This window comes from Nymphaea colorata, chromosome 13, assembly GCF_008831285.2.
Source record: "Nymphaea colorata isolate Beijing-Zhang1983 chromosome 13, ASM883128v2, whole genome shotgun sequence".
In the NCBI taxonomy this organism is placed as follows: Eukaryota; Viridiplantae; Streptophyta; class Magnoliopsida; order Nymphaeales; family Nymphaeaceae; genus Nymphaea; species Nymphaea colorata.
Window position 1 is genome coordinate 16,333,318 of NC_045150.1, and position 23,797 is coordinate 16,357,114.

At 36.2% G+C, this 23,797-nt stretch overlaps 1 protein-coding gene across 1 annotated transcript; it reads right to left on the reverse strand.

Annotated features, from left to right (window-relative positions):
- Window positions 1-9,970: 9,970 nt before the first annotated feature.
- Window positions 9,971-23,757, reverse strand: LOC116266721 (somatic embryogenesis receptor kinase 4-like). The gene is made up of 5 exons (XM_031648030.1): window positions 23,604-23,757; window positions 11,849-12,343; window positions 11,776-11,807; window positions 10,340-10,525; window positions 9,971-10,135 (listed from the first exon to the last, which is right to left on the reverse strand). Exons 1-5 carry the CDS (start codon window positions 23,755-23,757, stop codon window positions 9,971-9,973), a joined length of 1,032 nt encoding a protein of 343 aa, XP_031503890.1.
- Window positions 23,758-23,797: the final 40 nt, after the last annotated feature.

Here is a 23,797-nt window from a genome sequence, read left to right on the forward strand (position 1 = left end):
TGTCTCTGCAGGGCGGCAGATCACATCAATGTGACTTTTTAAATTTCAAGGACTTCTTATTTCCACATCCAGCAACTTAGTTGGCACGTAAGATTACATCAACAAGACTTTTTCTTCACAACCATTAACAACATATTTCCAATGTCATGTTCCCTTCCCTTATTGTCAGTTTTCAACTTTTTTTTTGTGGTCTTTTCAATCGAATGGCCTAACTGCATTTAGTGGACGGGCCTGTTGGTAGGGCTGCACAGGAGCGTCGAGCTTGGCTAGCTCGTAATCTTTTTTTGAAAAAAGTGCCAAAATAAAAAACGTGGTTTCCTGTCTTTTTCATTTTTAGCATTTTTCATACTTTCTAAATGTCAAATTGCTTGTTTCCATTTTGTACTTCTTATTTGTTGTTTATCTTGCCTTATCATTACTCATATAACTTTTAAGATTTTTCAAATTTTTTTCAAAGTTAAGTTACCACCATATGGACGGTGGATTCTTTTGCTCTTATTCCAAGTCCAACTAGAAATATGACTACCAGGTTGCATCTTCTGCTATGTTGGCCACTGCATGACATTCGATTGGCCTCTATGCTAAACTGAGAAACAATTTGCTGTTTCTTTGTTCTTGGGTGGTTTGAACTTTGAAGATTAGACCATAATGAACAGTAGTTTTAAGAATCTTAATATTCACTTGACAGCTCCCCATTGTTATTCTACTGGATCCTAATAAATTGGCTGAACCTTGTAGTTACCCCCAAAATTTCAAGGTGAATATATATCTAGCGTTTTCACAATTATTTTCAACAATTTTGGGTCTCCAATACTCCAATTTATTGCAATTCTGATCCAGTTTCCCTCTAATTTGGTTACCGACTATACTAGACTCATCTGAATTTAAATCTAAACTTCCCAACACAGGCCCTATAAAAAAAGATCCATAGTCCCAATCTGGATCTAAAACTGAGCTCTAGATCTAAAACTAAGCCTTAGATCCAAATTCAAAGTTTTAGTTCGAAAATTGAACTTAGATCTAGATCCAACTCCAAATCCAAGCTCCTACTCCAAAATCCAGCCCTAGATCAAAAAAGAAAGTTAAAAGTTCATAATTACACTCGAGAATCAAAAATGCAATAGGACATAGATTCAGAAAATCGCCCACAGGTCTAGATTAGATCACTCAAATGTTTGAAATCGAGCCCAAGAATCAATTCTCAACATCATTCGTCAGCTCCCCCTTGCTTTTCACTCAACTTGGGTGGGAAATATGAGTGTGCGCCGGCCAAGCCCAAGGATCAATTCTCAATTATCTCTTACTCTTCCACTAGTTTTTCTCTTTATTTCTTTCCACTCACTCATAAATCTTTCAATTTCTCTCTCTTAATTTTCTCCTAAAATTTTTTGCTCTTTTACTACTTTTTCTCTGTCTATATTTTCTTTCTCTTAACAATCTTTACCTCACTCTCCCTAACTGTTTTGATAGAGGTTAATGAAATACTTGGCTTTATAAAATTTTAACTTCTTTACCAAGTACCACACCACATATAGGTTGAAGATGATGTTTGGGTGAATATGAAATGCATTGAAAATGAACATAGCCTTAAGACTAGTTATCCATGATAAATGTGTCAGGAATGTCCAAGCCTCATACCGAGGGGCTTGTCCCTTTTTTCCTCTTTTGAAAATAAACATCACTGTTAATATATTGGGACGCAAACAACCCTATTTACAAAGAAGGCAATATCTGGCTTGGTGAGGGACACATTGCAATGCACCAACAATACTTCAATATAAAGAAGCATCCTTAAACTTTGAAACTGTGACTGGCAAATAATTTTATGAATGTGGCCATCGGCGTGTTCATGGGTTTGGCTTCATGCATTTTTGTATGCTTGAAAAGATTACAGATATTACTTTCTTGGATAAACACCAAGTCTTCATCTTAAGATTGGTGGATTCACTTCCTAGGAAATAGAATGAAGATTTTCCAAGTGTCACTTTTGCGTGTAGGGGGGAGGGTCTTCTATTTGACTCACAGCATATAATTCTCATCCTCCTCATTCAAGGGCTTTTCTTTTGATAACATTGGACATTGGTGCAAAACATACTGGAATTGTGCATTTTTATTCATTTTTCTTGTTGTGCATTTTTTTGGTAGGTTTGAGAAATTGTGCTGAGGATATAGTACACCAAAATTCTAGAAAATTGAAAGGATTTATGTGAACTATGGCTATAGTGGTGTCCTTACTTAGAACAAAGCACAAACTGCAACAATTGTTAAAGTTCCAAGCCTCTTTCACATAACTGGCACTGGAAATATGAGTTGTTCTACAGGATTAGTCACTCAAATGCCTTAGGATTAGAACACACAAGCATATCAAGCATATCTTTATTAAATTCTATATGCAACTGTAATTGAGCAATGCAAGTGAGGGCTCTCAATGAAAGCAATCAAACTACATTTCCACCTCCAACTATTTTAGCCAATGGCTGGCCGTGCTTGGAATTAAACTCATTGTATCTATGAAGATATTTGAGTTATCCTTCTATCATTCTTGTCTTCTGTCGTATCCTTCTCAGCTTTACAACCAATTCCTTCATGTCCATTCTCTTATTTGGAGACACCCTTGAACATGAAAAACCTATCTCCATGATCATCACCAACAGATCATTGATAGCGGCTGATCTTTTAGTAGTAGTAATGTTGCTTTCGTTTAGAAGATGGCTGTCAATGACATCTGAAACTGCAACAGGAAATGCTTCAGCCACCCATTGCCTCAAATAAAATCCCCATCAAACTGTTCATCAGTAGGCTTTCTTCCTGTAAACACCTCAAGGAGGAGAATTTCCATAGCTGTAGACATCGGCTTTGGTTGTCACCTTTCCAGCCACCCCAAATTCTAATTCAACCATTCAACAATATTAGACATGAAAAGCAAGCACAATATAATCGGCTAATGCTCATCCATGACACAATTGCACTAATTGATTTTGGGCAGAAGGCCTGGAAATTAATGGACTTAAGATCCATTGAACCTCCAATTGGGCCTTTCTCATTTTGTTATTCTGATACACATCTAAAAAGAATATATAGAACAGAAGTCCAACATATATGGTGTTCAAGTACCCTTAAAAGAAATCAAACATGTATACATACATACATATATATATATATATATTATTTATTTATTTATTGTAGAGCCTGTGAGGTTTGTTGAGATTCATTAATTGTACGGTGTTGCTTGATTGTCGTCCTCTCCCTGATTGTCATAGATTCTCTTATCAGTCACAACTTCTCACAATAGAAAATTCTTTATGCCATGCAAGCTAACAAATATTTGCAGAAAGAATGGTAAGGTGATGTTGGTCAAGCTAATGCTCCAGACAAGGCTCTGACGCTTCTTTAAGCCAAAACTCCCTTCGAGTGGGTTCCCCACTATTATATTTTGGATATGCAGAAAGAATGGTAAGGCGATGAAGAATGTTGAGAGAGAGAGAGAGAGAGAGAGAGAGAGTTCAGGGATCCATTAGAGCAATAAAGATGGGTAGCCTTCACTTTTCGCAAGCCACATCAGCATTGGGATTGACAACCACTTCCACCATCACCTCGAATTCTTCCGTCTGAGGCATTGTCTTTTTTTCCTATTTGCTTGGCACCACTTCCAGAGGCCTGCTTAATCCTTGAGCACTCACCCTAGGCCTGCTGACCTGCCGAAATGCAGAAGACACGAATCAATTCCTTGAAAACATCACCATTTTCATAATTTGTCACGAAGTGTGAACGGTTATCATGCTTCAGTAGGCCTAGTAACAACGTGGTTTCTTAAGCCATACCTCGAGCTTGTTTTTCTAAGGCACCGGCCGCAGCTCCTGCTTTCCGTGTGCAAACTGCAACCGCATAGGCGTGAGAATGAACTATTAGAACCACATATCAGATATGCTAGCAGCACGCACACTCTACCAGACTCCTATGGAAGAAGTGTTAAAACATGAAAAAAAAAAGAACTGAAGCATGTACGTGGTTGTGGATCGGCATTTTGATGCCTGCATCCAAGGGAAAGGGAGCTCTCTCTTTATTCATTCTCTGATGTTCTTGAAAGAAGATGGACTCTCAATATATAGAGTACAGGCCAGACCATTTTAGGTAAGATAATCACGCAAGAATCCTGCGTGATAAACAAAGTGTCAAGGAAAAAGGGATCAAACCTCTTATCAATGTCTGTTATTGTTATGCAGACTACATTTTCAGTGGTTAATGGATTGAGATAGAAATTGTGTATTATCATGATCTTGTATACCAAAAGTCTTGTAAGCGATAACCTTTTTTTGTACTATGTATATGTTGCTCAAAGGAATCAATAAAAACAAGTTCTCTCCAGCTTTATCTTTCAAGGTTCCTCTGTTTTCTGTCTGTTAAAATAAAATATTTTTCATTTTTATTTTTTGTATTTAGGTCCACCGATTTTCAAGAAAAACAAGGTGAGTGATTCTCTCGTGTCCTCCCAACTTCTCCAACAGTATCGGTGACAACTTTTCATGATGTTCTTAATGAGAAGTTTGCCGAATAACTTCAGCTTTTGCCAACGGCCCTGCTACACCCACATTGCATAATGTACCAAGCAACTTCCCTCGTCACCCTGTTCGTTAATGCTCTTTAAACAATACTTATAATTAGACTGGAAATTGAAGATGCTTTGCTTTAAACAAGTCACTTTTAACAACTTCCTTTCCATTCAAAACAAAGGCACTGTTAAGATTACTTTATGTAAATCAGAAGCGGAGCCACATTCTGGCTAGGAATGGTAGGTTCGAGCCAAGGAGAGCCAGCTTGAATTTATTCTTGTCTCAAAAGCCAAGATCGAACTTAGCTTGAATGCTCAAGATAAGTACGAGTGGACTAGCTGCACGAAACTCAAATCGCTGATGCTAAACTCAAGCCCAGATTGGGCTGGAGCTTAGCCGGGCCATTATTTAAAAAAAAAAAACAATTTGAACATGAGTAGAAACAGCCAGGTTATAATTTGAGAATTTGGAGCTTGTTAGCAAGGGGGAAATCCGATATAGCAAGTTGTGATGATGTTGTAAATAATCTTTTACATGTTATCTTATTGATCTTACTCAAGTGATCTTACTCAGGTTTACGTAAGCTGAGCTTGCCAAGCTCGAACTCTACTAGTTTACTTAACTTTTACCCGAACAAGACGTGTTTATTAGATGAGTGGAGCTCGATCAAGTTTAACTAAGAGAGGTCAAGAGTGAACCAGAGATGGCTCTACTCATAAACATACATAATACTGTGACGGCGTCCTCCTATGGAGTAATTGAATATGCCGTGTGTCACTGAAGAAGACATCATGCCATGGATTGTCCAAGAAATGCTGCAATACTTCATGCAGTGAACAAATAAGACCATCTAAACTGAGAAGGAAAGCATCAAATAGCAAACCTGGTTATATGCACCATACTGGTGCAAAATTTTGTGCTCAAGTACGGTTAATGACTAAAATACCCTTAGTTGACACTTAAAAAACTTTTTGTAAAGACAAAAATAGAATGAAAAAAGTAAAGAACATTTCTTTTTAACAAATGACCAAAATGTCCTTCCATCGTTTGCTGCATAACGTCTGCTATGTTGGCCACTGCATGACATTCGATCAGCCTCTATCTTAGACTGAGAAACAGCTTGTTGTTTCTTTGAACTTCCTGCAAGAAGATTCAGTCCCAAGAAATCTGCATAAATGTTGACCATCAATCGATCTTTTGGGCATTCGGCCCCGCCACATCGCTATATATATATGAACTTCGTTCTTGGATGGTTTGAACTTTGAAGATTAGACCATAATGAATGGTAGATTCTATGAATCTTAATATTCTTCTGACAGCTCCCATTGAGATTCAACATGATCCTAATAAATTGGCTGAACCTTGTACGTACCCCCAAGTTTTCAAGTTTCATATATATCTAGCATTTTCACAATTATTTTCAACAATTTGGGATATCAAATACTTCAATTTATCGCAGTTCTGATCCAATTACCCTCTAATCTGGTTATCGACTATATTTTGGAACTCATCTGAATTTAAATCTAAACTTCCAACCTAAGCCCTACCTCAATCCCTACCTCAATGTAGGCTGATAATTCTTGTCAAATATAGATCTAAACTCAATCCAAAATCCCAAGTCAAGATCCAAAAAACCATGGCTTAGATCCAGATCTGGATCCAAATCCCAACTTTAGATAAAAAATAGATCCCTAGATCCCTAGCTGGATCTAGAACTGAGCTCTACATCTAAAACTAAGCCTTATATCCAAATTCAAAGTTTTCGATCCAAAATGGAACTTAGATCTAGATCCAAATCTAATTCCAAGCACCAAATCCAAAATCATGCCCTAGATCCAAAAAGAAAGTTAAAAGTTCATAATTACACTCAAGAATCAAAATCGAGCCCAAACTAGGAAAATAGATACAGAAAATCGCCCATAGTCAATATTAGATCACTCAAATGTTTGAAATTGAGCCCAAGAATCAATTCTCAACATCATTCGTAAGCTCCCCCTCGCTTTTCACTCAATTTGGGTGGGAAATATGTGTGGGCGTGGGGCCGAGCCCAAGAATCATCTCTCAACTATCTCTTTCTCTTCTACATGTTTTTCTCTTTATTTCTTTCCACTCACTGATAAATCTTTATTTCCGTCTCTTAATTTTCTCTTAAATCTCTTGCTCTTTGCTAGTTTTTCTCTGCCTATATTTTCTTTCCCTGAAAAATCTTTACGTTGCTCTCTCTAACTGTTTTGAAAAGGTTTGTGAAATACTCTCCTTGAAAAATAATTTCCTTCCTTTAAATACTGTTTGATTGGAAGTTAAATCTAATATCGAGTGAGTGAACAACTTCATGCCAAGTTTTTCGAGTACAGCACCATCGACAAGGGCCTCTGAATTTTTTGTATGAGCTCTTTTTTCATTTTTTCTTTTTACTGAAAGCTATCAAATAAAAGGCAGAAGTTAATTACTTCTTCATGTCATCTTGTCAATCGAAGAACATGAAGCAAAATTATTGCTCCTGCACTCAATTCAACCTTTCTTAACTGAACGTAAGTACTCATGCAGTAAATGCCCTCGGTTCACACTTGTCCAGAAAATTCAAGACTATTAAAAAGTCAAAAGGCAAAACTGTGTGAGGCCTGTGCTTGAAATTACATACTGTTTGCATGGATCCAGGTTCTATCTCAAAATTTTAAAGAAAAAAATTATATATAAATTTTACTTGTCTCATATAAAAATTTTAAAAAATGATATTTCGATCTCTATCAAAATTTAAAAACTTTAATTCGACTCTCTTCATGACAAAATTTTGACTTCATCCTTGTTCATATAACTCTTTTTTTTTCATCCTCTAGTAAGCAAAAGTTTTACATTTCTCCTACCTCTATTGGTATAACTGTATTGAAACTGAAGTATGGTACACCCACCAACTAGAACGTCACAATTCATTTTTAATGCACTCCAAAAACAAAACCTAAACAAATTTTGGTACGCAAACAACCCTATTTACATAAAAGGCAATATCTGGCTGGGTGAGGGACACATATTTGCAATGCACCCACCCACAATACTTCAATATAAAGTAGCGTCCTTAAACTTAGAACTGTGACCGGCAAATAATTTTATGAATGTGGCCATCGGCATATTCGTGGGTTTGGCTTCATGCATTTTTGTATGCTTGAAAAGATTAAAGATATTACTTTCTTTGATAAACACCAAGCTTCCTCTTAACATTGGTGGATTCACCTCCTAGGAAATAGAATGATGATTTTCCAAGTTTCACTGTTGCTTGTAGGGGGAAGGGTTTCTATTTATCTAACGGGGTCATTTTGATCACTTTTAGTCCATGACACATGGTCCTTTGTTAGAGGGCCATTACATATTACATGCTCCAATAACACAATGATGCTCACAGCATATAATTCTCATCCTCCTCATTCAAGGGATTTTCTTTTGATAACATTGGACATCAGCACAAAACTTACTGGAATTGTACATTTTTATTCATTCTTGTTGTGCATTTTTTTGCTAGGTTTGAGAAATTGTGCTGAGGATATGGTACATTAAAATTTTAGAAAATTGAAAGGATTTATGTGAACTGTGGCTATAGTGGTGTCCTTACTTACAACAAAGCACAAACTGCAATAATGGACAAAGTTTCAAGCCTCTTTCACAGAAGATTAGTCACTCAAACACACAAACATGTAAGCATATTAAGCATATTAAGCTATCTTTATTAAATCCTATACGCAACTGTAATTGAGCAATGCATGTGAGAGCTCTCAATGAAAGCAATCAAACTACATTTCCACCTCCAACTATTTTAGCCAATGGCTGGTCACTCCCAGGAATTAAATCTCATTGCATCTATGGATATATTTAAATTATCCTTCCATCATTCTTGTCTTCTGTCGTATCGTTCTCAGCACTACAACCACTTCCTTCATGTCCAATTCTAATTCTGGTCGTTCTCATCATAACCAGCGGCTATTCATAGCAGCTGATCTTTCAGTTGGAGTAGTATTGCATTCATTAAAAAGTAGCTGTCAATGACATCTGAAATTGCAATAGGAAATGCTTCAGCCACCAATTGCCTCAAACTAAAACCCCACCAAACTGTTCATCAGTAGGTTTTCTTCCTGTAAACACGTCAAGGAGGAGAATTCCGTAGTGGAAGACATTGGCTTTGGCTGACACCTTTCCGGCCATCCCAAATTCTAATTCAACCACTCAACAATGTTAGACATGATTAGCAAGCAAAATATAATTGGCTGATCTATGACACAATTGCACTAATTGGTTTTGGGCAAGAGGACTGGAAATTAATGGACTTAAGATCAATTGAACCTCCAATCCTGCCTTTCTCTTGTTGTATTCTCAAATATACATCTAAAAAGAATACAAGATTATGATTTAGATATATACGTGGTTATCATTGACCTATCTCAAGGTTCTCTTAAATGGCTCCAAATCGAGTGAATTATTCAGCAGTGCCGATTGTTAGCCAGTCTTAAGCCATTAGGTAGAAAGGTGTTTACGATTAGGATTCTTTTATAAAAGAAAGGAAAAAAGTTTATAAACTCTGTTAAAAGAAGAAGATCAATTGAAGATTCTTGTCAGTTGAGGACATGCAAACAACTAATGTGTACAGATCAACGAATGCATTGTCCATGTAAAATAGTTTATCAATGACCTTTACATTATTATTGAGTTACGAACCACTTGTGCTTGTCTTTATGTGTGAACTACCAAATCATGATGATTAGATAGATCATCGGTGTTTTCATATGAATTAATATATTTATTGATGATATAATTAGTCAGAAACAAATTATATATATATATATATATATATATATAATATATATATATATATATATATATATATATATAAGTGGGCTACCTGTGTTACTGATGACTCCATTTCTTATTTTGTGACCCTAAAAAACAGTCTCAATGCTAAAAACGGTTGCCAAAACATTGACTATGATCAATGCTTTTTTTTGCAATGCTTTAAACAATACAAATTTTTAAAAAAAATGCTTAGTCAGCTGATTTCAATATAAATAAGTAATGACTGAATATATATATAAAGAGAGAGGAGAGAGAGAAAAAGAGAGTCCACTAGGACTGGCAAACCCACCCACTTTCTCTTCGTCTCTCTTTATCTCACCTCATCACCTCTCCAGCCCCTCCCATGCGATCCACTTCTCTTTCACTTTCTTTGTGAGAGCATTATTAAAGAGAAAGAGAGTGTGTTCACACATGCACACACAACTTAAGAACTCAAAGCCAGGACAGGTTGACTAAGAAATGGTACATGCAATTATACTCACTTCGAGAGACAAAATTAATAAAAAGACCAAAAAATAAGAGATAGTACATAACTGTTGCAATGTATCCGGTGATTCTGATAGTCGCTGTAAGAGTAGAAGACTTCAGACCAACTGGAATCTTTGCAATGCCAAAACGCTAACGTATGCTGTCATGCTCCCATCTAGAAGCACATTACATGGCTTCAGATAACAATGAACTATAGCCTCCGAGTAACCATGGTGAAGATATTCTAGAGCACAATCCACATCAATCATAATATCCAATCTCTGAAAGAGATTCAAGTGATGGCCACCCGAATGTAGACAGACTTCTAGGCGCTCAAGAGGCATGTATTGGAGAACTAAAGCCTTGAAATCTCTACTAGAGCAAGACGTAATGACTTTAACGAGGTTTCAGTGCCTTATTTGGCACATGACAGTGCACTCGATATCAAAACTTTTAGATGCTCCTTCAAATAACAAATTAAGGACCTTAACAGCAGCTGTTATTCCATCTGCTAGAATTCCTTTGTACACTGTGCCAAAGCTTCCACTTCCAAGAAAGTTAGCATCACTGAAATTGCTCGTTGCATGCAATAGCTCTCTGTAGGAAATCATTGGGAGTGTAATTCCTCGTAATCTTTCAATGTCGTCAGGACGCTTCGACAACCCCTCTTTCTATAGCATGAGATACCAATGAGTGCAAACAATGACCAAAAGTGCTGAGCCTCCACTTGAGAAAGCAGCAATGACTCTAGACATGTTTTTCTTACTTTGCCTCGCTGTTTTGTCTAAGCACAATGGGCATGGAATTTGAGAGCTCCACATAGTGCATAGTTCCCTAGGAACAACTCGGCAGAAAGGTTTGCAACTTTTCACCACTTGGAATCTCTCCTTGCAATAGATTGAAGGACAAGTCCAAGACCTGGATGTGTTGAAGTTTCTCCAATGATTTTCATATCTCACTGGAAAGATTGTTATGGGAAAGGTCAATAGTGTCAAGGTTTAGCATGTGATCAAGTTGTTCAGGAATGTGTCCAACAAATGTGTTATGAGAGAGATTTAAACACTCTAACATTGGGAGCTTTGATAATGATGCAGGCAACTCTCCACTCAGCTTATTTGCAGAGATATCCATGTCGATCATCATGGTAAAATTCTTGAGACCTAAAGGCAGGTGACCAGCGAAGGAGTTCTCCTGCAAGTATAGCTCCAACAAGCCCTTCAACTCACAAAGACTAGGCGGTAGTGCTGATGATAAATTGTTGGAGCTTAGATCCAGCACTTGCAAACTAGTGAAGTTGTTTATAAAGATTGAAATCGACCCAATTAGCATGTTGTGTTCAATATAAAAAATAAACATGTGGACGAAAAGGTAGATTGATAGTGGGATTGGGCCTTTTAAAGCATTGTTATCAAGAGAAAGCATATGTAAGCTGTGCATATGTCCTATGTTTGGTGGAATGAGCCCTTTTATTTTGTTGGAATTCAAACCTAAGGCAATTAACTTGGTCAAGTTGGCTAGGGCTAATGGGATAGTACCTTCAATCTGATTAGAGGAAAGGTCAAGTTCCAACAAGGTGGTTGTCAGGTTTCCAACAGAGGCCGGAAGAATGCCATTCAGATGGTTTTATGACAGAAAAACTTTCTCTAGTAGTCGATAGTTGGTGAACGATGTGAGAATGGAGGGCCCATGGTTGCCAGGGACATTGGTCAACATATTTCCCCGAAGGGAAAGGTGTGTCAGTTGTGACAGACTACCTAGTTCTAATAGTATCAGACCACTAAATTTATTACTTTCTGTAGTAAGACGTTGAAGTCGTGTAGCATTAGAAAGAGAAGCCGGGAGAGGGCCATCAAAATTGTTTATACCCTTATAGAGTCTTTGGAGATTGGGAAGGAAGCGGTCAGCATCTTTAAGGAGATGCCTTGTTAGTGTATTGATCGCGAAACTCAAATCCTGAAGAGCGGATAGGTTAAACAAGCTCTTAAGCAATGTACCAGTGAGATTGTTCATTTCCACACTAAAGAATGTCAACTGGGTTTTGCTTCCCAACTTAGAAGGAATGTTCCCTTGCTTGTGATTTTTACCAATATTAAGGAACTCCTGCTTTGAGAGGTTGGCAAAACTGACTGGAATGGTGCCCTTGAGCCTATTACCATAAAGGTTTAGGATCTTGAGTTCCTGCAAACTTCTTAGGAACTCCGGAATGCTTCCGTAGAATTGGTTATCTTGTGCTGACAGTATTTGGAGACCTAGACAATGGCTCTGTGTTTGTGGGATCAACCCTTCAAAATTGTTTTTTCTTATAGAATGGTTTTCTAACAGAGGAAGACGACTAAAATCAATGAGAAGGTGACCATGGAAACTGTCATCTGAGAGATCAAGAACCTGTGAGAAGGATAGATTGCTGCTGTATGGAGAGAGAGTACCTTCAAGTGCCTTTTTGGAGAGCTTCAGAGCAAGTACCCTTTGTGAACCATGACTGCATGAAACTGCATTCCAGTCGCAGAACGAGATGTTGGAATTCCAATTCGATAACACATTATAAAGGTCTATAGCGACAAGGGATTTGAAAGACAGCAATGTGAATTGATCAGTCACGTTGCTCAGAGAAACAAGGGCTGAGGGCACCTCCCCTGGGCCGAGAACCACAATGAAGGTGAAGAAGGAGAAACACAAAACAAAGACGAGCAGCTGAGGTGATCGACCGGTAGTTGCCATGGCTGTCCACTTTGTTATGCAGAACATGCATGAGCAGGAGTTCAAGGTCTTCAATTTATGTATAGATTCTCTGCTAGAAAATTTGTCCTTCAATTTATGTATAGATTCATATTTCCAAATAGAGGGCACGGCTGATGATTGCATCAATGAGACTCTTTCTTGTTTCCCTTTACCACTTTCAACTCTATTGAATCCCAAATCAAAGTTCTCAATTGAACTTCTTTTTTCCCCAGATTTCCCGAACTGGTTTCAACCAAAGTCACAGATATGTTGTCTGCCTTTTAAATGGCAAGGTTTTTCCATCATACAATATGGTTAGCATGGAGAAAACAGGAAAAATGTGGTAAGTTTTAAAAAATTGAGTAAAACTTAAAAGTAAGGGAAAATAAGAAGAATGGTAGGCAATTTGAAAAAATAAGTAGATGAAAAAAATTAGAAGTTGGAAACGAGCAGTTTAGCAATAAAAAAGTATGAAAACATGTCTAAAATGAAAAAAAAGGGAAAAAATGCAAAAAAAACTGGAAAAAGGCATTCTCAGTTTAGCAATAAAAAAGTATGAAAAATGTCTAAAATGAAAAAAAGGGAAAAAATGCAAAAAAAACTGGAAAAGGGCGTTTCTTTGGTGTGGCACTTTTTTTCCAAAAAATTACTTGAATCGGGTGGTTCGTTCAAATTTATGCTAAATCAATTGGATGTAGTCCATCTGTTTTTTAAAAAAAGTTATTGGTTTTTATTATCTTATATAGGTTGTTTATTTATTTTTCAAAACAATATAATTTTCATATTTTGTGCTGATTCACAACCAAATCATTTAAATCACCAGATCAACCAGCACATGAAAGTTGCTTAGTAACTTTATCCACTCATTTTAGAAGCTGAAGTTTCAAAGGTCGCAATCAGACGGATCACGGATCACGATGGCCAGTTCTTAGTTTTTAAGGAGTCCAAATTTTTTTATATCCAGGTTGGATCTGATTTATTTGGGTTAATCCAAATCGAGACCCAATCTAACTTATATATTTTTTTTATTTGTCAATATTCAGATTTAATGATCTGGGCCAGATCCAACCTGTTGACAGTGCTAACTCCATAAAGCCACGCATTCTGACAGGGTCATAGTTAATTGCGCTAATGTCCCACTTGTATATATATATATAGAGAGAGAGAGAGAGAGAAAGAGAGAGAGAGGAGAGAGAGAGAGGGAGAATTAAAACCTTTAAATGTAGAAGAAATTTATTTGATTGGATTTGAAGCGTCAAAGGTGAAAAAGGGCAACACCATCACCAATGGTCCAATAGCCAAGCCATTGCATCCCCATACAAATAAATTCAAGAACTGAAAATAAATCCAAGTAAAAATCCTCATCATACATTTGGATCCGGATAAGCCTTAGGTGTGAACCTTACCACTTTCGTTACTGGAACCACTGTATATTGCTCTTCAGTTCAGAGTGGCTGACCACTATCATCGACCTTTTGAACAAAGGAGTACCAAGTCTATCTTAATTAGTAAAACCGGTTTTTGAAGCGAGTCGACAATGCTGCCAGTTTGGTAAACTGGCCGATCCAACAACCTAAATGATTTAGATGCAAATCAGCAAAAAGACAACATTTAAAAATTCAAATTTTCTTTCGGAAAATGAACTGAAGAATATAAAAATTGATTCGACAACATTTAAAAACTGAACGCCCATTGATTCAAATAAGGATAGGGAATATAAGATCACATTCTTCAACGATTAATTTCCTATCCAATTTTGAATCAATGGGCATCCAATACAGCTAGCCATCTTGGTCAGATTGCGATGTTGTGAAAAACAGCTTTTGAAACGAGTGGAAACTTCCATGTTGTCGGCCGATCGGTGATTTAAATGACTACATTGTGAATCAGCATAAAATATGAAAAATTATATTCTTTTTGAAAAATAAATAAACAGTATAAAAAACTAATTAAAAAACAATTTTTTTAAAAAAAAACAGGCGGACTGGATAAAATTGACTTAGCGAATACTTGAAGCAACTATGCCATTCGTGTTATCATGGCTCCCCATGTTGCACTAATCAAGCAACATAGTAGTTGCAAACGTGGCTCCCCGTGTTGGTTGTGAGAGATGACAACCAACATTAAAAACTTATCTTTTTTTTAAAAAAAAAACAGTGATAAAACGTGAATAATAAGTCCTCTGAATAAAACGGCAAAAAGATAATCTTTTTTGAAAAGAATCCTCCAAAAAAAACTTGGTTTTCCTGCCTTTTTCATATTTTTCAATTTTTTTAGAAAGTTACTATTTTTTTTTGCATTTTTTGTTTTTTTATTTTTCATGCACACCGTATTATAAGGTAGCTGTTTAAAAAGCAAAAATAATATTGTGATTATGGTAGAAAGCTAGCTTTGGATATATAAAAAAAAAAGTTCAATTGACAACTTTGGTTTGGGGTTGAATAGAGTGGAAAAGTGGTAAAGGGAAATAAGGTACGGGTTACACCATGAAAAAGTGTATGCCGCTGAACATGGAAATGTGAAGCAAACACTTTCCAAAGCAGTAAACCTTCAACTCCTGTTTGTGCACGTACCGGACAGGCAGGACTATCACTAGTTGCTTTATATATATATATATTCAACAAGTTGTTGGTTATGCATAACCTCATTCAGAAATGATTTCTCGGTTATTCTTCTTGATCAGGACCAAGAAACAAACATTAAACAGTCAACGGCAAAATCAACACCAAATTTCTCAAAACAAAAGTGAAAGAAATGCTGTGTGTCATTTGATTGTGTTACCTTGTTAGTCAAAAGCAGAATTTATGTTGCACGAACAGCTTGCTGAGGATTAGGTCCCCTGCGTTTGTTAAGCAAAATCAATCTGTGCAATGGAGAAAGATTAGCAAATTAATGCTGATATTCACAGTGATGTTTGCCTTGAATTGACTCAACCCTTCAAAAGCACATGAAAGGAAACAAACCAAAACACACAGATACATGTTAGCAGTTAAACTACACAAAAAGAGAGCATAATTTCTATGTAAGACTGAAGGAGCCAAAAAGGATATTATTTGACATTAATTTCCTTGGCGACTTATATCATAACCAGTACTCAAATATTTAATTCACAAGAAAAATAAGATCAACATTACTTGCACAAACATATCAGTGCACTGTATATGTTAGAATGTGTGTGTCAGAGGTGGAGCCAGAAATTTTTTCGTTGCAAGGACTGAATTATAGATTCAAATTTTAACAGAGACTGGAATAAAAAATTTTATATACGTTAAACTAAGATTTATGAAATTTACATATCAATGTTTTAATTTTTGAAATTTGAGGGTGGGGGGCCAAGGCCCCTGCTGGCGCCCCTGCCTCAGTCCCTGCATGGTGTGGTGTTGTATCTGTGGGTCTGTCTAAAGTACTATTAGCCAATCCTAGATGGGGTGTTATACATACCCAAGCCCAAACCAATGGATGGAATGGATGGAATTCCAAGAATACAATATGTTGTCCCAAAAGTCCATCTCCACAAACAAACAGGAGACTAAGTTTACATTTTGTTTTTAGAACATCCAGTGTGAACAAAATCTCTCTCTCTCTCTCTCTCTCACTTTCTTAACACACCAAGAAAATGGAATCAGAAGAAAAGAAGGACACGGAAAGAACACACAAAGATTTTACATGGTTTTGAGACAATGTTTTCTTAGGTCCATGGCCACCACACAAAGCAGTTTCCACTATCAGAAAAAAATTAGAAAGTACGAGCTAAAACGACGTCCTCTTAAACATGAGATTAGAGCAAAACCCACCAAATAAAAAATTATATAAATACCCTTACCAAAATTAGGGAAGGCTATCAAGTATGGATCAGACTCAACACTCCAACAGCAGTCACCGAGGCCATTATGTTTTTAAATATTTTTCAAGGGGCCAAAGTGATCCATTCTGAGGTCAGTTGGATGAAGGGAATGTCTTTTAGGAGAATGATCTCATTATATCCTTTTGAGGGGAGAAGCCACCCAAAAGTTTAAACATTCAGCACGAGTGCTGTCAAACTTAAAACTAAGAAGTGAATCATTGACAGTTGCTCATGCTGTGAGCACTCTCAATACACAGGCACCTCACACCACTACAGCACACACTTGATCACTTGTAGGGCTATATAAGGGCCGAGTCAAAATCGAGCTCATTCAGCTTGGCTCGAGCTTGAGTTAGCTATACAAGGGCCGCTTGAACTCCATCCGATAGACCAAGCCACAGCTCAAGCATGACTCTTTTAAGCTCGTCTACCAACTCCCCATTTGACCTGATTTCTTTTTTTGGTTTTTAGTTTGAAAATTTTCAAAAGAATTCCAGATAAATGGTTTACTCAAGTTCAATCAATCAATTTTATAAAACTCAAACTCACTTGTTTGTAATCGCGAGCTTTGAGTTAAGCTTGAGCTTAATAGAGCAAATTCGAGTCCAGTTGAGTTGACTCTGATTTGAATTGAATGTCCAAGCCAACTGCTCCAAAAACATTTGGATGAAGAAAAGAAATTTACTAATCAACTAAAAAATCAGATAGGATTTCAAATTAAGAAATGACATCCGATTAGATTTAGATTCATATATGCATAAATATCCGAACAGATTCAGATTTAATCATATAAAAATATTCAATCGAATTCAGATTTAGATTCAAATATACAAAAATATCAGTTCAGATCCAGATGGGACTTAGATTTAAATAAAAATTCTGTATTCAATGCTCCACAGTTTGTAAATCAGCCAGATTCGGTTCAAATATGATTCAGATTCAAATTGCATATATGAATATAAAAATCAGATTCGGATTGGATTCTGATTGTGACATCTGATTTCAGATTCATATTAGGATGAAAAAAATGGATTTAGATCAGATTCAAATTATGAAATCTGATTTTGGATTCAGTTTTGGACGAGGAAAGAAAACAGATTCAGATGTGGAATCTGATTTGGGATTCAAATTTGGATATAACTTTTCTTTTAAATTCGTATCCAAACTCGAATCTGAGTATATAAGTATCCATACTGTCAAGAAAGTATTTTATTTGAATCGGATCCATGGTTATTCGTATCCAAAGTCGAATCATATTCTAATATTTTACATTTTTATTTTTGTATTTAGGTCCATCGATTTTCAAGAAAACCATGGTCAGTCGTTCTTTTGAGTCATCCCAACTCCTCCAAGGGTGTCAGTGATGGCTGTTCAAGACGTTCTTAATGAGAAGGTTGCCGAATAACTTCAGCTTCTCCAAGAGTATCAGCATGCTGGAGCTTGTGGACATTGAGAAATGGTTCCATATTTGGGTGGTGGCCTTTTGGATATGATTAATTACTTAAAACTAAATCTGATCTGAATCCGTATCTGATCCGATACTTATATATAGCAGAATCTGAATCGGAAACCAGTCGGATGTTATTTCTTAAACCGAAGATGATCCATTTCTTAGTTAGATTTGGGTTGTGGCCTTCTGGTTTTGCGATAAAAGTTATTCTTAGCAGATTCAAAAGCAGGAGAGGATGACCTGAGATATTCAACTTACAGTCGACTGTCACCCTCATCTTTGATCTTCATAGTGAAACCATGGCCAAGAGATGGGGATGGCGCTCGTTAGGCTCAGGGGTATCATTTTAAGCCTGGCGACTACCTCCTTCATGTCCATTCTTACAATTGATGACTCCCATGAACATGACAGCACTATCTCCATGATCATCACCAACAGCTCATTCCAAGCAGTCAGTTTTTCAGTTGCAGTGCGGTTGCTTTCCTTGAGAAGATGGCCATCAATGACATCTGAGATTGGTACGGGAAGTGCTTCGGCCCCACTGCCTTTCTTTCTTTTTCTGTCTAAAGCAATGTTCTTGGGATGTTAATGGATTGGATTTAAATTGGGTATACTCTTCACCATATCTGTTTCTTTAAGTATTCACCTACTGGTATTCGAATTCAGATTTTAATAGAATGGAGAGATATCATCTCTGAATCTGAATTCAAGATCTGGTTTCACAATCCGAATCCAAATTTGGAACTGTATCTAAAAGATTTTCAAAATGTAAAAGCATTGGATATGAGTAATTACTTAAAACTAAATCTGATCTGAATCCGTATCTGATCCGATACTTATATATATCATAATCTGAATCTGAATCCTGTCGAATGTTATTTCTTAAGTCCGAAGACGATTCATTTCTTAGTCAGAGACTAATTTTTTTCACATATCTGTTTTTTTTTTTTTTGGAACGGTTCAATTGGACATGTGATGAAGATGGAAAATGACATTTAAAGTCTATCCATCTTACCAAGTAAATGACTGGGCAGTTCCAATTCTTTTGCTTACGTTACATGGAAAGCACGATATCTAGATAAAGGCAGAAAGAGAGAGAGAGAACATATAATTAAGTGACAAATTGTCAATGATTTTGCAAAAATTGTCAAAAACAATAAAGGAATACAGAAAATGTAAAAGAGAAAGGGAGGAAGGGGGTGGTGGGACTCAAAAGAGGAGTTCGAGTTGTGTGTGCTGGCCAGTGCATGCAACAATCATATGCCAAAAGAAAAACAAAAAGGGGCATCTTTGAAATTACAGAAAAAGAACTGTCTTTTTCAGCTTTTTCACTTTTTTCAAATTTTTTTATCTCTAAAACAAATTTCTTTTTTTTATTTAAACAGGAACATATTCATTAACCATACTGACACAAAATTTTGGTGCAATGTGTTATTACTTACAAGTATGAACTTGTGTTCATTAACCAACTTCATGAACGTCAAAGTTTCTCTGGTATCTCAGCCTGACCAAATTTCCTAACTTAAATACAATGCCCACTCAGGAACCACTGTCCTATAAAACACTATTCTAATAGAGCTCGCTTGTCACTTACCCCAGCACATACTACAATGCCTTTAATTCTGCCAGTAGGGCTGTGCATCAGGTTGGGTGGGATTGGTCTGATGCTCAATAAAATCGGGCTCTATGCATTCATGAAGGTCTTCTTATCAGTTATTGGGCAGAGTCAGACCATCCTGCTTCTGTCGTCATGTAGTCAGTTCGATGTCAACTTTTATTTAAAACTAAAAAGTTTCCTTTTCTAATATCTTCAAAACCATCGGCGACACATCACTAGTTTTTAAGAGATGTTTGGGGATGCACCAAAGAGTTTTTAAAAAGAATCAACGTAATAAGGAAGCCAAATGTTGGCGTTATGGTGAAAAAGATTTTAGAGAGAGAGAAAGAACAAAATAAACCAAAGTGGAGAGGTGGGGTTTAAATGTGTATATTGAACAGAATTAGGCCTCCAATACCCGACTCAGAGTCAGGCCAACCTAGCCTAGCCTAGCTCAGCCCAGCAAGTTTTTTTTATCGGGTTGGGGAATCTTTCACCCCAGCACATACCATCGCGAGGCATGTAGTCTCATTTTATCTTTCTCGTCCCTTCATCATCTCCCCATGCCCATGTAAGAGAGCTCTTGAAATTTCTTATTTAGAGTTAACAGCCATGACAACGTGAACCAAGTCTTGTTTATTTGTTCAACTCAAATAGGCATGATATGCTTTTTTTTAAAAAAAAGAAATTATATTTCACCTTCCATTGAATTTATGCCTTTGTTATGTCTCTACACATAGATAATGTGCATGTATCGCCAGTTGATTTTTCTATTGATAGATGGATGAATGATGAGGATGAGAGCTTGTGGTGGGATTTGTTTTCTTTTATATTCATTTTTGAGGTTGGGGATAGTCCAAATCAGGGAAGCAATGATTAGTTTTGACATCCTTAAAATCCTCATTCCCTTGAGAAAATACCTATTGATTCCTATTTGTAGTCTTAAAGGAGTGATCCACCTTTAAAAGAGTGTCATCCTAACGGGGTTGAAGCACAAGTTCCTCTCCTGCTTACATAAAAATATTGAAGTTGAAAATTTTCAAAATTATCTCATAAATTTAAATTTCTATATAAGAAAGAAAGGGCTTAAAATATCTCATTGTTAAATCATTTTTTCTTCACTTTTCTCATTTTTTCATTTTTTTCTCTTGGAATCTTTATATCTTTCTGATTATTCCCTTAAAATCTTTCTTCACAAATTTTCCTTTCTCTCCCTTAAAAATCTTTACATCTCTCACTCTCGGTGCCTCATTTTTTCTTAAAATCTTTTGCTATTCTACTAGTTTTTCTCTCTTTATTTATTTTCTTTCTCTTCAAATCTTTATCTCCCTCTCCTCTGGCACACATTGTTCTCTTAAAAATATTTATCTCTCTCTCTATCTCTCTCACACACACATTTTTCTCTTAAAATCTCTTGCTCTTCATCCAGTTTTTCAATTAAAATCTCTTTCTCTTCTCCCAGTTTTTCGCTTCATTTCTTTCCACTCGCTTATAAATTTTTATTTCTCTCTCTCTTAATTTTCCTTAAAATCTCTTGCTCTTTTACTAGTTTTTCTCTATCTATATTTTCTCTTTCTTAAAAATCTTTACCTCACTCTCTCTAAGTGTCTTGATAAAAGTTTATGAAATACTTTCCTTTAAAAAGAATATCAAGCCACAATAATTTTGGGACACATATGGCAAATAATTTTATGAGCATGGCCATCGGCATGTTCATGGGCTTGGTTTCATGCATTTTTGTATGCTTGAAAAGATTAAAGATATTACTTTCTTTTGAGAAACCAAGCATCCTTTTAACAATGGTGGATTCACTTGCTAGGAAATAGAAGAAGATTTTCCAAATTCCACTTTTGCTGTAGGGGGAGGGTGTTCTATTTAACTAACAGCGTCATTTTGATCTTTTTGACCATTTTTAGTCTATAACACACGGCCCTTTGTTAGAGGGCCATCACATATAGCATGCTCCAATAACACATGATTCTCACAGCATATAATTCCCATCCTCCTGATTCAAGGGCTCTTCTTTTGATGAAATTGAATTCTGTCCAAAACTTACTGGAATTGTGCATTTTTGTTCATCCTTCTTGTTGTGCACTTTTTTGATAGGTTTCACTGGACACAATAGCATTTATTGTTCATCCGCTATTGAGGTGTCCTTACTTAAAATAAGGCACAAGCTGCAATAACGGACAAAGTTCAAAGCCTCTTCCACGTAACTTGCACTGGAAATGTGTGAGTTGTTCTACAAGATTAGTCACCCAAATGCCTTAGGTAGGGAACACACAAGCATATTAAGCATGTCATTATTAAATACTATATGCAACTGTATTTGAGAAATGCAAGTGGAGCTCTCAATGAAAGCAATGAAACTACATTTGTATCTATGGATATATTTGAATTCACCATCTATCATCCTTGTCTTCTGTCGTATCCTTCTCAGCCCTACAACCACTTCCTTCATGTCCATTCTTTCATTTGGAGACACACTTGAACATGACAAGACTATCTCCAAGATCATCACCAGCTGCTCGTTCATAGCAGCTGAGTTGGAGTAGTATTACTTTCATTCAAAAGATGGCTGTCAATGACATCTGAAAGTGCAACACGAAATGCTTCAGCCACCAATTGCCTCAAACTAAAATCCCCATCAAACTGTTCATCAGTAGGCTTTCTTCTTGTAAACACCTCAAGGAGGAGAATTCCGTAGCTGTAGACATCGGCTTTGGTTGACACCTTTCCAGCCATCCCAAATTCTAATTCAACCATTCAACAATATTAAACATGATAGCAAGCACAAAATAATTGGATAATGCTAAAGGGTGACACAATAGAATTGATTGCTCCTTAATAGTCTTATGATCAATTGATCCACCAATCCTGCCTTCCTCATTTTGTATTATGATACACACCTAAAAAAGTATACAAGATTATTATATAGAACAGAAGTGCAATATATATGATGTTCCCTCAAAGAAATCAAACATGTATCCATATATATATATATATATATATATATATATATATATATATATATATATATATATATATATATATCTGTGAGGTTAGCTAAGATTCATTAATTGTATGGTGTTGCTTTTAGTTCTCCTGTGACAGATCTGCAGGTTCTCATAAATGGGGTGAATTATTTAATAGTGTCAATTGTCAGCCAAACTTAAACCATTTGGTAGACAGGTATGTGTGATTAGGGATTTTTAATACAAGAAAGGAACAAAAATTACAATTTATGTTAAGTAAAGGATCAATTGAAGACTATTGTTTGTTGAAAACATGTCACCAACACATATTTGTGTACATCAGCACAAAAGAATGCAAAAACTAGTATGCAACACCACAACCCATATGAACAACAAATAGGTCATCCATGTAAAATAGTTAATCAATGACTTACTTTATTGAGCAGGAACCACTTTTGCATGCTTTATGAGAGAGAGACAGAGAGAAATTGGTAAAAACCAGACACTTTAACTTTTTGCTTAAAAATATATTAAAGAAAATATTTACATCCTAATATATTCATAAAAACTATTTTGATATAAAAACATGCTTTGATAAAAAAAGTTGTTTTTATGAAAAAAGTAGATTTGTCTATTATCAAAATGTTGATGCGATGACAGCCAATCATTTTTGCTAATTATGAAAACACTATTAAATCCCAAAAAATGATCAACTTAATATATATTTTGTGTCAATATATTCTTCGATTTAAGATTATATTGGTAAGGTTAGATTAAAAAAAACACTTTAAATAACATAATTAAAGGGTCTGAATTTTGTCCCTGACCTGTTGGTCTGGTTTTTACGGATATATATATATATATATATATATATATATATATATATAGGGAGACAGAAAAGAAAAAAAGACAAAACAGCCCACTAGAACTGTCAAAACCACTCACTCTCTCTATCTCTCTTTATTTCACCTCACCTCTCTTGGACCCCATCCATACACTCCCCCTCCCTTTCTCAATCTCTCCATCAGAGCATCATTGAAGAGGGAGAGTGCACACACGCATATGAGAACAGGAAGTTACGGTGTGTTGACTCAAAGAAATGGTCAATATACTTGCACATCGAGAGAGACAATTTATGAAAAGAAAACAAATTATGAGATTGTACCTGGCGCAATGTATCCCATGGTTCCAAGGGTGGTGGTAAGAGTCGATGACTTGTCACCAACTATAAACTTTGCAATGCCAGAATCACCAACGTATGCATTCATGCTTTCATCTAGAAGTACATTACATGACTTCAGATCACAATGAAGTATCATCTCCGAGTAACCATGGTGAAGATACTCTAAAGCACAAGCA

Excerpts from the sequence above, each read along its gene's own strand:
- LOC116266721 (XM_031648030.1), bottom strand. The coding sequence starts at position 23,757 with ATGATACTTCATTGTGATCTGAAGTCATGTAATGTACTTCTAGATGAA. Across the intron at positions 10,526-11,775 it reads GCGATCAATACACTAACAAG|AAAGAGGGGTTGTCGAAGCG; the intron begins GCATCTCCTTAA and ends CTCATGCTATAG. Across the intron at positions 10,136-10,339 it reads GAATAACAGCTGCTGTTAAG|AGATTGGATATTATGATTGA; the intron begins GTCCTTAATTTG and ends AATCTCTTTCAG.